The sequence below is a fragment of the Callorhinus ursinus genome, unplaced genomic scaffold (genome assembly GCF_003265705.2).
Source record: "Callorhinus ursinus isolate GAN/ISIS: 27379988/994484 unplaced genomic scaffold, GSC_fseal_2.0 scaffold2, whole genome shotgun sequence".
Classification (NCBI taxonomy): Eukaryota; Metazoa; Chordata; class Mammalia; order Carnivora; family Otariidae; genus Callorhinus; species Callorhinus ursinus.
In genome coordinates this window covers 17,196,664-17,211,081 of record NW_027397064.1, presented here as the reverse complement: position 1 = coordinate 17,211,081, position 14,418 = coordinate 17,196,664, and the positions used below count along the sequence as shown (strand labels likewise).

Here is a 14,418-nt window from a genome sequence, read left to right as displayed (position 1 = left end):
AGTTCCTGTCCCCCAGGCAATGCTGGGGCAAAGGCCAGTTAGGCCCCGCCGGAAGCGCCCTCCACTGGCCAAACCAGGTCCAGCGCCGGGCAGCGAGCAGCCGGAACTCTGGCCCAGCTGCGCTGTGGAGGGGAGAGAAGCAACCTCCCAGCACCCAAGGCTGCAACGAGTCGCTGCAGTCCACCTCGGCCGCTCCAACCATCTGTCCCTCCCAGAGCGCGCTCGAGAATTCCTCCTACGTCGGGGAAATAAAGTCAAGGCAGATACAGAAGGCTAGATGCTTTAGTGGTGGGGCGGTGGAGAGGGGGGCCCTGAGGGCAGCAAGTCGGAGGGGCTGGACTGTGGCATCCTCAAAGAGTCGGTAGGGGGCCGCGCCACCAGGCAGGGCACCTCGGCATGCTGCGGCCCGAGGGGCGCCGCCGAAAGCAAGTCGGGAGTCTCAATCCTGGAAGACAGAAAGCCCCAGGGAGAGGTTGGAGAGAGACTTCGAGCCAAGTCTGCCCGCCCCTGCCGCCCCTCGCGCCCCTCCGGCGCAGTCGGCGTCCCCACCTGGAAACGCTGAGCGGCGGCAGGGCGATGACGCGCGGCCGCGAGGTGAGAACCACCTCCCCGCGGCTCGCCTCCACCAGGATGTTCTGGATCATGTTCTCCAGCAGCGCCTCCTGCAGGTTGGCGAACGCCGGGAGCCTGCGGGGGGTGGGGTGTGTGGTGGGGGTGGAGGATGCGGGTGTCAGCACCGCCATCCACTGCGCTCGCCTTCTCCGCGGGCCTCTTGCTGCTGTACACTGTGTGCCCTGGGCTATATCTCCGCGGGTTCTCATTCCACCCCCCGCCCTCCCAGCACTATAAGGCATCTTTGTTCCAATTTTACAGACGCTCAAATTGTGGCTTAAAGGGACCAAGTTGCCAAACGTCCTGCTGCTGGAACAAGTGGTGGGACCAGAGTCCAGGCAACTGTAGGTCCCATCTCAGCGCCAGGTGTGGGGAGGAGGCATCAAGCTGTGAGAGGGGCCCAAGGGACTGGCTGGGGCCTAAGGAATCCCAACATGGACAGGGAGGGCCACAGAGCAGCCCCGGACAAAGGCCCTCCGGGAAGCGGTGGCACTTCTCTCCTGGCTCTAGAAATCCACTGAACGACCCCCTGAAAGTGGTGTGCTAGAAAATGTTAACGGCCAGGTCTTGGAGGGACAGACTAAAGCTCAGAAGGCCTTAAGCCACCAGCGGGATGTCAGTGAACGCGGAGCTGGGAAGAGCCTTACACCCAGCCAGAGGCTGGCCCCAGCACCCCACTGCCTCCTGGGATCCTTCTGCACACCCTGCCGTGCGAACCCTCATCTGGGTCTGGCTGCTCACCGGCTGGTGGTCTCCTTCTCATCCTGTTCTTGCTCCTCTTTCACCATGACCTTCAGCTGCTGCTGCCACTGACATTTCAGGGACTCCTGGGCCGTGGGCTGCAGTGTGGGCTCAGTCCCCGTCCAGGGCACCTTCTCTTCCTTCTCCCCCCGCTCCTCCTCCTCCTGCTCCTCCTCTTCCATCTCCTCCTCTTCCTCCTCTTCCTCCTCCAGCTCCTCCTCTTCCTCTTCGCTCTTCTCCTCCGCTTCCCCCATTTTCTTCTCCAGCCTCAGTTTGTCGTCCTCAGACTCCTTGTCTCTGCTGCCCTCCCAGCTGCTGGCGGATGGAGACAGGACTGGTGCTAACTGCAGGGTGTTGTTCTGGGCTGTGAACTTGGCTGACTGCTCATTCCAGAACTGGCAGAAGTAAGGCATCTTCTCCACCAGGCTTTGGTTCACGGCCTCATGGAAGACCTTGTCTTCTAGCAGACCCCTGCATGGCAAGGAGGAGGAGGCCCTTGCCAAGAGGACTTGCGAGGGGGCTTTGCAACCCCTGTGGGGCTCTGGCTCCAGAGTTCCTCAAGGGGCAGTTCTGACTTCTACGTCTACAAATGGGTGCTGGATGTGGGAAGCCAGCCCTTAAGTCAGTTGCCCCGCCCACCCGTCCTTTGGAGGAAGGCTTCTCTGGGCTCCGTGGGTTCTTAAGAGGCAGAGCCAGGAGGTCAGAGTTACACAGATAAGGGACAGGAACCCCGGGGGAAACAGTGAACTGGCTCAGACCTTATCTACTAGCCCTGGACAGGACAGAACTCAGGATCCAGCCCTGAGGATCCTTCTAGCAAGCTCCATTAGAGCTGCCCCCATCCTGCAGGGCCTGGGACCACCAGTGGAAGGATCTTGTGAGGAAGTTCTATTTTTCAGGAAAGGAAGGGCTGGGGCTTCAGGGGCCACGGGTGGACACAGAGCTGGGTGAATAAGCTGCTGAGATGAGGGGGATGGTGAGGGTCCAGGGGGGTACCTGATGATGGCGGTGAGACAGTCAATCAGGAGCTGCTTCTCCTGCTTGGAGACAGGTGCCCAATTGTCTGGGGATTCTCCCTCAGAAGCCTCCAACTCCTCCTTGGGGTATTTCCTCTTTGGCAGCTCCCTGGAGCAGGCCATGACATTCTGAGTGGCCTGGGCAAGCCACCAGGCTGGGGGTAGGGTCACGAGCAGTGGCGGTGGCCATGCAGTCATGAGAACATAGATGAGCTTGGGACAGCCCCCCCGCCTTGGCCCAAGTGTAGTGCTACTGCATTTGGGGACTGAAGCCCAAACCTCAAGGTTGGCGCAGGACCTGGAGAGGCTCCAAATTGGAAAGGGGAGGAAGGAGGTGGGGCAGGAGGCCTAGGGGTGTTCCCCAGGGGGTAGAGACCCCTCCCTCCCTGAGAATTCACCGGTGCAGGAAGTGCTGGGGAAAGTCGGAGAAGAAGTTGGCCAGGAAGTAGTCAGTGGCATGAGCACGGGCCGTGAGGCCCAAGCACAGCATGTCTGGCAAGGGTGGCTGGGGACAGAGCCAGAATATCTTCTTCTTTGGGATCTTAAGGTTCCAGCTGACAGGCCGGTTGAGAGGCTGCTGATTCTTGATGGGGGGCAGTGTCTTTGGAAAGGGGAAGACATGGATGACAGGGGTTTGGGGACGTCACTGCCTCACTGCTGGGTCCCTAGCCCCAACCAGGCCTTTGGAGCCAAATCGGAGTGTGACCCCACCCATTGGCACTTCCATCCCTCCCTTCTAGGAGGCTGGGCCAGCAGTTGGAGGTATCTCTGGGAGCAAGCAAGGACCTCTCAATTTATCCCAAGGAGACGGGGCTTATGAGCTCACCCTGTACCTCCTCCTAGGTGCACAAGCTCTACAATATGCTCCTCCCTGTGAAAGCAAAGAGACCCGTGCTTAGGATACAAGAAGCCTAGAGGAGCTCCTCTCTTCTTACCTTTCTGCCAACCCATGGGGTGAGGGTGAGGGGCTGGAAGCCAATGCCAGGACCTGCTGCCCTCTTGATCTCACCCAACTCCCAGCCACACCCCCTTCCAGGACCTTCTTTAGGGAAGTGCTCCCTGCAGACAAGGAAAATCAGATCACCCAACCAGAGGAAAGAAAAGGCGATGCCACCAAATGTAGGCAGGCTGTACCAAGGGTGCTTGTCCTTGTGCCTCGGGTCACAAATACTCTCCTTTATGAAGATTTCATTCAGAAATCCCTTCTCCCGCACCGTCCAGACATGATTTGCATTCATAGTTGGGCCAGAGCTTCAGAGGGGAGTGGTGCCTCCCCGGGGGCTGAGTGTGGTGAGTGCAGAGGTGAGCAAGGTGCAAGAATACCAGCACAAGGAGGCTGGGAGACTGGAAGAGGGAGAAGGGAGCTGTTCTGTCTCACATTTACTCTCCAGCTCCCCTACAGATACGAATAGCCTGCTTAGTGCATGCTTACTGCTTACACTGCTGTAGGCACTGTACGTGCTTTAGCTCATTCAATCCTCACAACAGTGCTGCGAAGTAGGCACTATTTTACTTGCATTCAAAATATTTTTTAAACCTTTACTTTTAACCTTCTTAATATGGAAAATTTCAAATGTATAGGACAGTAGAGAGAACGTACAGAGTCCTCTGTTACCCATCACCCAGCTTCAACAATCAGCAGCTCATGGCCAATCTTGTCTCATCTGTGCCCCACCTCTGGATTATCTTTTTTTTTTTTAAGATTTATTTATTTATTTGAGAGAGAGAGCGCGCGTGTGCACACACACTTGTGGGAGCAGGGGGGGAAGGGCAGAGGCAGGGGGAGAGGGAAAATCTCAAGCAGACTCCCTACTGAGGGCAGAGCCTGACCTCAGTCCCATGACCCTGAGATCATGACCTGAGCCAAAATCAAGAGTCAGACGCTTCCCCAACTGTGCCATCAGGTGCCCCTGGATTATCTTGAAGTCAATCCCAGATGTAACATTACCCCTATTTTATAGTTGAGGGAACTGAGATGTTATGTTAAGTAACTTGACCAAGATCCCAGAACTAGAAATCATCAAAGCCAGAATCAAAACTGGGCAACTTGTCTCCAGAGCCTGCCCCCAAAACCCTTGTCCCACACCGTCTTCCATCAGAGGGTGAGCTGTCTTGTCTCCCCTGGGTCCCCGGTGCCCAGCGCTTAGCAGGCACCCATTAAACACTGGCTACGTGAGGCAGGGAATGGTCAGCCAGTCTTCTGAGTCCAGAAGACAGTCTCTTGGGGAGAGGCTATGCTTGGTCTAATGAAAGCAAGCTAATCTAGGACAGGCTGGCCAGTTTTGCACATAGGACCACCTCACATCACCGCCTCTGTCCCCCCTTGGTAAAGCCAATCAGAAAGATCTGTGGTGTTCAAGGCTCACTCTGGCCTCCTCACCTTCCCTTTCCTATCTGTGATGGTGAACTCCACCTCCTGTCGAACTTCCTCATCCTTCCACTCCTGTAGTTCCTTATGGTACTGATTCAGGAGTTTCTGTCGGTATACCTATAGCCCAGGACAAGGAGAGAGAAGGCCAAGGTCTGGAGCACCTGTGTGCCATGGACCCCCACCCCCCACTCCCCAGGGGCTGGCCCCCGCCTTTCTGTGAAGGTCTGGGGATCTCATAGCTCACCCACATCCCAGTACTGGGAGCCATGCTCCATCCTAGCTTCACTCTGGTGCTGGTCCTACCTTGCATACCAGGTCTATGCTGTAGAAGCTGGCATGCACTGAGGTCTTCAAGGTCACCACAAATGGGACTGTTTCTTCAGGAGCCACCTTCCCTGTCATGGGACTCACAGACACCTGTTTGGGGGAAGGGGTCTTTGGAGCTTCACAGGAATGGGATAGAGTGGGATGAAATGGGGTGGGTATGATGGGGTGGGATGGGATGGACTGGAATGGGGTGGGGTGGGGTTAGATGGGGTAAGATGGGTTAGGATGGGGTGGGATTCAGTGGGATGGAATGGGATGGGGTGGGATGGGGTGGGGTTGGATGGAATGGGATAAGATGGGTTGGAATTCAGTGGTATGGGGTGGGATGGAATGGGGCGGGATGGGATGGCCTGGGGTGGGTGGTGGGGTGGGATGGGGTAAGATGAGACAAGATGGGATAGGGTGGGGTGGAATAGGGTGGGCCTGGAGCCCTGCTAGAGGTTCTAATTCTGCGGAAATAGGGGACTCTCACCTCCCCAAAGTCTAGAGGCTTCAGCTGCCACTCAAAGACAACTGGCTCGTTCTTGGAGATGTTGTTGAGGAACAGCAGGCGGCTGCACTTAGTCTGCACAGGAATGTTCCCCAGCGAGATATGGGACTGGGACAGGAAGACATTCTGTTGGTGGAGACAACACAACAGCCACTTTGGGCGGTGACAAAATCATAACCATAGCAACCTCTCCCAGTTACTGAGTGCCTTCAGCAGGCACCATGGTAGGCCATTCACACACATTTGGTCCTCACCATGGCCCTGTGATATTTGTATTATCGTCCCCACTTTACAGATAGATGTGCTGCTAAGGTTTAGAGGGCATAAAGAATTTTTCCAAAGGTCTCTTACAGGCACAGTGGGGATAAACCCAGTCTCACTCTAAAGTCTAGGCTTTTGACCATTAAAATAGGCTTGGAAGGGCTGAGAAATCAGAATTTGCTTAGAGAAGACAGAACTAAAGCCAGTGTAATTTGAATCCCTGAAGGATAGTTGTAAATGAATGGGGGGATGGGCAGTTGGCATCTTCAAATAGGAACAGAACAGTAGGGGGTCTGGAAAGACTGAGGCCACATGGAAGGGGCACTTTCTCTCTGTCCAGACCCTGAGTGTCTCCAGGTCTGGGACTTTGGCTCTTCTTTGTGTCTTCAGGGCCTCCATAGTGCTCATCATGCAGTTACGGTCCAGAAAGGGTAGGAGTGGAAGGGTGGACAGGCCGATGTATGGGTATATAGTGACTGGACGGCTGTATGGAAGGATGGATGGAGAAGTGGGTAGATGGGTGGCTGGATGGATCAGTAAATGGGCATGTGGGCCAATGGGGAGGAGATGGATGGATGGGTGGATGAATGAATGGGTCAGACATCCCAACATTGGGGTGTGTTTGAACTAAAGATGGGGTTATTGACCTTGGATACCTTACAGCAAAATCCATCTAGGTCCAGGAATGGACTGTTCTGGATGAAGATAATACTTTACAGCCCTAAAATGGGAGAGCTTCCTTCTACCCCTTCCAAAATCCCCATCCCAATGCTCAGAGTGACTTGAGCAGGAACACCTATGGGCACTAGGTGGCAGGGTAAGCCTCTCGTGGAGCGGGTGCTGCCTGCTGGATCTCGGTGAGGGCTGGTTCCAGGCTTCCCCTCTGCATCCTTCCCTTATCGCCTCCATCACATTTCCTTCCCAGCTTCCCTCTGCACTGGCCCCCCGGGGCCCTTCTAAGCCTCAGGCCTTCCTACCTCCCTTCCCCCTACCTGTCCAGGAACCATCAGCCTAGTATGCTTGGGGTTGTCATGCCAAGAGGAGATGTTGTGGAATGGGGCTGTGTCTCCCATGACATGGGGGTCATAGCCCACTCCCTGGAAGCGGATCATGGCTGAGTTCCATCCCAGGACGTGTATGGGCACATCCACCTAGGAAGTTAGGAGGGTGGGGAAGGGACTGGTCAGAGCACGGCTTGCTGAGGAAGCCAACACCAACCTCCACCCATAATCAGCCCAGGCTGCGGCTCACGGTGTAGGTCTTGGCCTCAATAGGTGAGAAGATCCACAAGACCTGAGCAGTTGTGCCTGGCTGGATCTCCCCTTGGGGGTTGAGGCAGCTGAAGATGGGGTGATTGAAATTTTTTTCCTGAACCTGCGACAGGATGTTCGTCTGGATCTCGTATGTCACGGGCACCGAGCCACCATTATACAGCTCATAAATCTGCAGGCGGGGTAGGGGGGCGGGAATAATGAAACCTCCACACCAACTCAGGGCTGCAAAGCAGAGAGCCTGGGGTCCTGTGTCCACTGCGGGAGGGCAGGCTGATCTCCATGATGTCCCCCTTACAGCCCCAGAGCCCCCTAACTACCTCTAATTTCCCTTATGGCCCAATGATCCAAGAAGTATGTAATTGTATTTTCAGTCTGGGACATTTTAGGATAATCTGTAATCCTTATTTTATTTGCTCTTAATTTACTTTTGCCAAGGTATAAGGGGACACTAAGGCTCGTGTCTCTAGTGTGGGGATTTACAGAAGTGTCCATGCACACACCCTCCAGACCCTTCAGCATCTTCAAGGCTCTCACTTTAATCACCCAGGAGGCTGCCACTTTCCACGTCTGCCCTTACAGGCAGTCCTGCTTAAGGGCAGATGAGGGAGGGAAAGGAAGCTATGACATCCCCCAAGACTAAATCCAAAGTGTGGGAATCACAGAATGTCCTGGAAGCAACCTGAGATCTTCTGGTCCAATCCCTCATTTTAGGATTAGAAAATGGAAGCCAGAGAGAGCAAACAGTTTGTTTGGATCTAGGTCTTGCCCCCTCATCTTTCCCAGCACCCACTCCTGAATATGCTGATTTTATTTCTCTAGCCTGGGCCACCTCTGAGCTCCAGACCTGGTATCCAACTTCCACTCCACAAGCCCTCCCTGCCCCCTCACCAGCCACTGATTGTCTCACAGACATCTCAAATTTGGTAAAAACCAAACTCTTCACTAGAAAGTTCTACCCCCACCCCGGAATCTCCTTTCAGTAAATGCTCAAACTAGGAATTCAATACATCTCGATCCCTCCCTTTCTCCCACTTTCCCAAACTGGCCCCAGCAAGTCCCAATGATTCTGCCTCTAAAATATAAATTAAATCTGTTCACTTCTACTTCTGCTGTCCTCTTATGGATCCAGGCCACCATCTGTCATCATCTCATGAATGAAAGCAGAAGCTTGGCCACAGTTGTGGAGATTGGTTGGAGGCACAGTTGGGTCTCCTTGCTCTAGATCTGGGGGCATTTTTCATTGTCTATGTTCAGAGCCACAGGGAAGTGGTCTAGTCTCTCAGGAAAGCTCTCCAGGGGGCACTGAGTCTTTGCCTTCCTTTTCAAGGACATGGGTCTCTGCAGCCCTGTTTTGGGGGGGAGGGGGGTGGCTTCCAGGAAGCCAGTAGGGTAGAGGGTGGTGTAGGGAAGCATACAGAGCTCAGGGCTAGGGGTCCCACCCTCTCAGGTTCAGAAAGCCCATTCCTCTGACTCTAGGCTGGATGACCAGAGGCCTCTGCTCAGAAATACAAGGACTTCTAAATAGTTAGAAATTTCACAGCTATGGCATGTTTGGGAAAATACTATGTCCCCCTCTGGGAGATTTCCAATGTACATTTTCAGAGCAAAGGAACCCAATTCCCTCCACTTGATAAAGAAAATTCTATGGTTTCGCAAGGATTCAGTCTCGTTTTTCACACTCCAGAAAAATGTCCTTCCTGGAGCAGTGATTTTCAACCTGGGGCTGAGACCTATTAGTGAGCAGATCATGAAAGCAATTTAGCAGGTGGAACAGAATAAAATAAAAATGGAAAACATCAGACTGCTTTGCGTGTAGTAGTGTATATATTCATTTGTGGTACTTTAAGTATATGTGTATGTATGTACTTACTGGGTTATTATCCAAAATATATTAGTGTGATTCATGATCAAAGAAGTTTGAAGAATCTTGTGCCAGAAGAGAGAACCCCCTGCTTTTGCATGGGGGCACAGGAACAAGGCCTGGCAAAGGGCTTACTTAGCACCAAGCACCAGGAAGCGGAAGCCTCTCACCTTGGATCTCTCCTAGTTGCCCAAACTCGGGGTTTGACCTGTAGCCCCACCTCTTAGAGTGAGGACTTCTGGAGGGTAGGGTCTTTGTCACCCTGTAAAAGGCTGATGCAGATACACAGAGATCAATGCTTAGGCTTCTTGGGAACCAGGACAATGTAGACCACTGACCTGCCTTGGGGGCAGTGTGTCGCCGATGGGGACAGGGACGAACTGGTGGCTAGTGGAGGTGAAGTGCACGTACTTTTGCTCCAGCTTCACTGTCACACCTATGAAATTTAGCTGGAAATACAAAACCCATGAGTAGCATCCTTCCCTGGGAGAAACGGAAGTACCCAGCAGAAAGATCTGGACCCTAGCTCCCCGGGGGGCATAGTTCCCTGCTCCTCTCTCAGGAGTCCAGGACAAGACGAGGTCTGGGGTCTCACCAGGATCTCCCGGCCATGGGACACTTTGAAGAGCACCGGGAGGCGATCGGTGCCCACGAACACGTGGCTGGAAGGGAAGAGATGAATCTGGGCTGCGTTATGGAGCCCCGGTACCAGCAAGAGAGCAAAGCCCCTGGAAGCATGTGGAAACCTCTGAGCTGGGATGGGGCAAGAGGGACATGAAACCTCCCCGCCAAGTGGGTGGACGGGGTCCTCCCCTGGCGGTGGGCACTTAAGGTACTCTGGAGTCACAGAGTGCAAGGCCAAGCTCCTCCAGGAGCGCAGAGAAAGGGAGGGGTGGGGGCAGGGTCTCCAGGACTGGAAGTGTAGGACAGGCAGTGGGAGGAGCACCTGTATTTGAGTTCCACCACCTGCTCTTGTCCAGGACTCAGGCTCCCAGCCTTGGGGCTGATGGAGAATATGCAGTTGTCCTGCACACGCATTTGGTGAAGCTCGGTGGCGTCAAACTCTGCTTGCTGTGCCCACAGCTCCAGGTCAATCTGCTGGTCACTTGGAAAGAGGAAGGCCCTGGAAGAGGGGTGCAAGCCTCTTAGAACAGAGAGGCAGGGGCTCTGAGCTGCAAGCAGAGTGGATGCTCCCCCGATTTGGCAAGCTGCCCCATGCATGGCTGAGCAAACATGCTATGGTGGATTCTCACTTCATAATGGCCCCCAAACCCAAACCCAGGAATGGCAGCAGGTCCCTGGTGACAAAGTGGAAAGTGGATATTGGGGCTTCCATTGTGGGGGACATGGATCTAGGGGGACTACTTGTGTATGTGGGTAACGGTGAGCTAGCCAGTCACTAACCCCAGGGGGGGAGTAGTTTGTGTGATAAAGCTCTTAGGAAGGGCCATTTGAAGCATCTAAAAACGCCAGCAGCACCAACCAGGCACCCCGCCCCCCCACCGAGAGGGAGGGTGTCTAGGTCAGCAGGAGCATAGGGCAGAGAAGAGATGCCCCAGCAGGGCTGGCATTCTTGAATCTGGAGCAAGTCTGGGCATAGAATTAACGCCCCCCCAAATGCCTCACGTTGTAGGAAAGTAGATACTGCACTCTAGCTGGTTGACAAAACAAGCGGTGAAGGGTTCCCTGGGTTACGATCTGAAAAGGAGGACCCCTTCACTTGCAGAGACATGGCACAGAACTGGCCTAACACTGGGCAGACGGCATGAACGGGGAGCAGCCAAAAGGGGAAATGCTCAACAAAGAGTCAAGGAAATCACAAATCACGACTCCCTTCAATCAGTCTTAAATAGTTTCACATTAGCAACGGGGTAAACAGTTCTACTCGATACTGGTAAGTTTAGAGAGAATGGACACCTTCAAACAGGTAGAGAGAGAAGGTATGGCTACACCTTTTGTTGTAGGAATTTTGACAGTGTCTACTAGAATAAAAACCGCATGAGCCCTTTGACTCAGACATTCTCTCCTGGGGAAGTACCCTGCGGGAATAAATGCATGCGTGCTCACGCTCACACACAAGTTTATTACAACTTTCTTTGTAGTGGCAATAAAAAAAAACAACCCAGTACAGGGAGTTTAATAACTTAAGGGCCATTCATATTACGGAATATTATGCCAAGTATTACAAAGAAAGAGTTAAGGGGCGCCGGGGTGGCTCAGTGGGTTAAGCATCGGTGAAGCATCTGCCTTGGACTCAGATCTTGATCGCAGGGTCCTGGGATCAAGCCCCTTATCACATCCCATCATTGCATGGGGCTCCCTGCTCAGCGAGGAGTCTGCTTCTCCCTCTGCCCCTCCCCCTGCCCCTGGTTCATGTTCTCTCTTTCGCACGCGCTCTCTCTCAGATGAATAAATAAAAAATCTTTTAAAAAAAAGAGTCAAGAGTTTTATGCGTTAATCTGTATTGATCTGAAGGGAATGTTATTGGCACAATGCTGAGTGAAAATGTTAATGATCTAATGCTAGGCAGAAAGTAATATGTACAGCATTGAGCTGTTACTGCAAAAAAAAAAAAAAAAAATTCAAGGGAAACAGAATAACCCCTGGGCTGTGTTTGTGTGTGTGTGTTGTAAGTGCTGAGGATGGAAACTCCCTTCAAACCCTCCATCACCCCAGCAGAGTGGACATGCAGCAGGAGCTGAGGAGTTTCCTGCTTCCATCACCTTTGTGTCTTTTGACTGGTGAATAAACTGCTTTTGTTATTTTTTTGAAGGGATACTGATCAGCAGCAAAACTGGAGATCTTGCTACTTTGGGGTTATCCGGATAGTTTCGACACCTCTGTTTCCCTCGCTGCCCTCACCCAGTCCCCGACCAAATAATCCCAACCCGCTCTTCCCTGCCAGTCCTCTGGTGTGGGCCCCCTCGCCTGCTCCCCTGCCTCAGGCTGCTAGTCCATTTCTCTCCCTGCACCCTGCACCCCAGACCAGAGTGGCAGGTCTTAAAGGCAGATCATGTCTTTGTCCCCCGGCCCCTCTTACATCGCCACCATGCCCTCAGGAAGAAGTCCAAACTCTTAGGAGAAGGATGCCAAGGTCCCGATGTTGTGGCCCTCGTCCACCTCTCAAGTCACATCCGGCACCCCTTCCTCCCTATCAGTGCTCCAGCCAGGCTGAGCCCTTTTCTGTTACCCGTGTACATACCAAGACCTCTGTTTGGAAAGTTTTTTTTTTTAATTAATTTATTTATTTGTTAGAGAGAGAGCACAAGCAGGGGGAGCAGCATGAAGAGGGAGAAGCAGGCTCCCCACTAAGCAGGGAGCCTGATGCGGGACTTGATCCCAGGACCCTGGGATCATGACCTGAGCCGAAAGCAGGCTTAACTGACTGAGCCACCCAGGTGCCCCTGTCTGGAAGGTTCTTTGCAGCCTCTCTGTGTCTTCTCCCTAAGCTGCAGGTCTAGCTCAGTTGTAGCTTTCTTCAGCATCCATCACCCTGCCCCAGACCCCTGCAGCACCCGGAGGGCCAGGCTTGGACCTGTCGGCACCTTGATTCTGAGGGCCAGGGCGGGAGCCCAGGCCTAGAAGCCCCCCGTAAATGTTTAGTCAAGACTTAATGAGTGCACGAGGGACCAGGAGATGTTAACTACTGTATCTGATGTCAGTAAGGCCCTCCGCCTCCCTGGGCCAGGAGCAGAAGCATCAGAGAAGACCCAGAGGGAGCGGGGCAGGCAGCTATAGGCTCCTATTTCCTCCGATGCTCCCCCTCCCACTTGGGGTTCTCACTCTGTCCTGCCTGCTGCTGCCTCCAGGCCAGGTCCACACTCCCCATTTCTTACTGGTCTTGGCAGGAATAAAACCTTCAGTCTGTTCTTTATGAGCTCAGCAGAGACCAGCTAGAATTTTCAAAAATAGCCTTCTAAGAAATTGAAAGGAAACACAACAACACAAAAAAACCTAGGAGAGTCAAGCCTTCCAAGGAAGGTTCGCTGTGCTTGGACTCCTGGAAGAAGCACGGACTCCCTTCCTGAACCTCAGATGATCTCCTGATGGATAGGCTCAGCTCAACGGGCACTGTGCCTGGGTTTCCTCCCACCTCGGTTTCCAGCCACCTGGCCTCTCTCCACAGAGAGTGTGAGCTGGCTTGCTCCCACACAAACACACTTGCATGCATAATCCACCAAAATACCCTGCTCCATGCCAGGACGGACTAACGCCGCTTTTCCTGTAGCGCCTGGCTTCCGGCCATTCCAGTAGCCCCAGTGAATGGCGGGTTTGGAGCTCAGGCGGACCCCGGGCCTTCCCCACCAGGCCAGCAGCCCTGCCTGCCAAGCTTCCTCAAGTCATCAGGGCCAGGAGGCCTCAGCTACTCGTAGTCCTGGCCCTTCTCAGACAGGAGCCACGTAAGGAGCCATGTAAGGAACCAGCCTCCCCAGTTGCCTTTATCCCAGCCAGGGGCAGGACAATCCAGAAAGTAAGGGCAGCCATTGTACCCCTGATGGTGCAGCCCCCAACCCGGCTTTGCCCCCACACACCCCAAGACTCTGCTCAGGCAGGAATGTTCCTGAGATCACAGAAGCACCCCTCCTCCCCCTCCCGTCGCACGTATTTTCCCAGGCTGGGCCCCTGGCTCTCTCTCCCAAGCCTTACCCAGATGGGTGCACTTGTTTCTCACCTCCGTTTAGGCAAGAAATGTTAGAAGTCATCAAAAGGAAATTTACTAGGAAGTCCAGACACGTGGCAGAGGCAGGGAGGAAGAACAAGAAAAGGCCCTGGCATGGAAACAGGATGTTTACTGGGCACAAGTTCGGGCCCCGACGGGAGGAAAGTCAAGCACAGGAAGGTCCACGCTTGGCAGGCTCAGGGCTCCAGGCCTGGGCCCCTGTGACTGCAGAGGTGCAGCCTGCCCCGCAGCCAGCCTCAAGCCTTCCAGTAGCCCACGTGGCTTCGCTCAGCCACATCTTCCTCCCCGACACTGGCTTGGTGGCAGGCTGTCCCTGTCCTTCCCCACCAGAGATCTAAACTCGCTCCCATGCAGGCCTGGCCTCCCCAGACTGAAGCTCTGTCGGGAGCACCCCACTGCCTAGCACAGTGCCTGGTACACGGGAGCACTCTGAAGACTTCTTGCTGACTAACCTTTACCGATCTGGCTTTGAATTTGGCTCTGCCTAACAGCTGAGCGGCCTTAGCTGAGTCCTTAGCCTCCATTGGCAAAAGAGTCAGCAGAGGAGGATTTTTTTCCCCAGGGTTGGTGTGAGGCTTGGAGGAGAAAAGGCTCGTAAATCAGTGGCCTGGCACGCAGCAGGTGTCCAAAAGGATACTCCCCACTCATTAAGCTTAGGATGACCGTGCTGGTCTCCATCAGTCTCCCCCACTCTTGAGCCTATGGACATGTCTCTGGCAGTGACAGGTTTGGAGTGCTGAAGGGTGATCCCCAATCCCACGCTGGCCTCCCCGCCCTATCAGTG

At 53.9% G+C, this 14,418-nt stretch overlaps 1 protein-coding gene across 10 annotated transcripts in view; it reads right to left on the bottom strand.

The window, feature by feature from the left end:
- Positions 1-274: 274 nt before the first annotated feature.
- Positions 275-14,418, bottom strand: part of CFAP65 (cilia and flagella associated protein 65) — a 33,923-nt gene continuing 19,779 nt past the window's right edge. For 8 of the 10 annotated variants that reach the window (XM_073878522.1, XM_073878524.1, XM_073878520.1 and 5 more), the window contains 14 exons: positions 9,900-10,076; positions 9,549-9,681; positions 9,292-9,402; positions 7,070-7,261; positions 6,811-6,969; positions 5,540-5,683; positions 5,044-5,157; positions 4,750-4,857; positions 3,196-3,240; positions 2,768-2,970; positions 2,350-2,478; positions 1,354-1,824; positions 550-687; positions 275-445 (listed from right to left, as the gene is read on the bottom strand). In XM_073878522.1, the coding sequence (XP_073734623.1) occupies positions 283-445; positions 550-687; positions 1,354-1,824; positions 2,350-2,478; positions 2,768-2,970; positions 3,196-3,240; positions 4,750-4,857; positions 5,044-5,157; positions 5,540-5,683; positions 6,811-6,969; positions 7,070-7,261; positions 9,292-9,402; positions 9,549-9,681; positions 9,900-10,076 (2,287 nt within the window). In that variant the 3' untranslated portion in view covers positions 275-282. Of the gene's footprint in view, positions 446-549; positions 688-1,353; positions 1,825-1,854; positions 2,032-2,349; positions 2,479-2,767; positions 2,971-3,195; positions 3,241-4,749; positions 4,858-5,043; positions 5,158-5,539; positions 5,684-6,810; positions 6,970-7,069; positions 7,262-9,291; positions 9,403-9,548; positions 9,682-9,899; positions 10,077-14,418 lie in introns of those variants that run through there. The other 2 variants (XM_025888184.2, XM_073878527.1) reach the window with 2 other exon arrangements.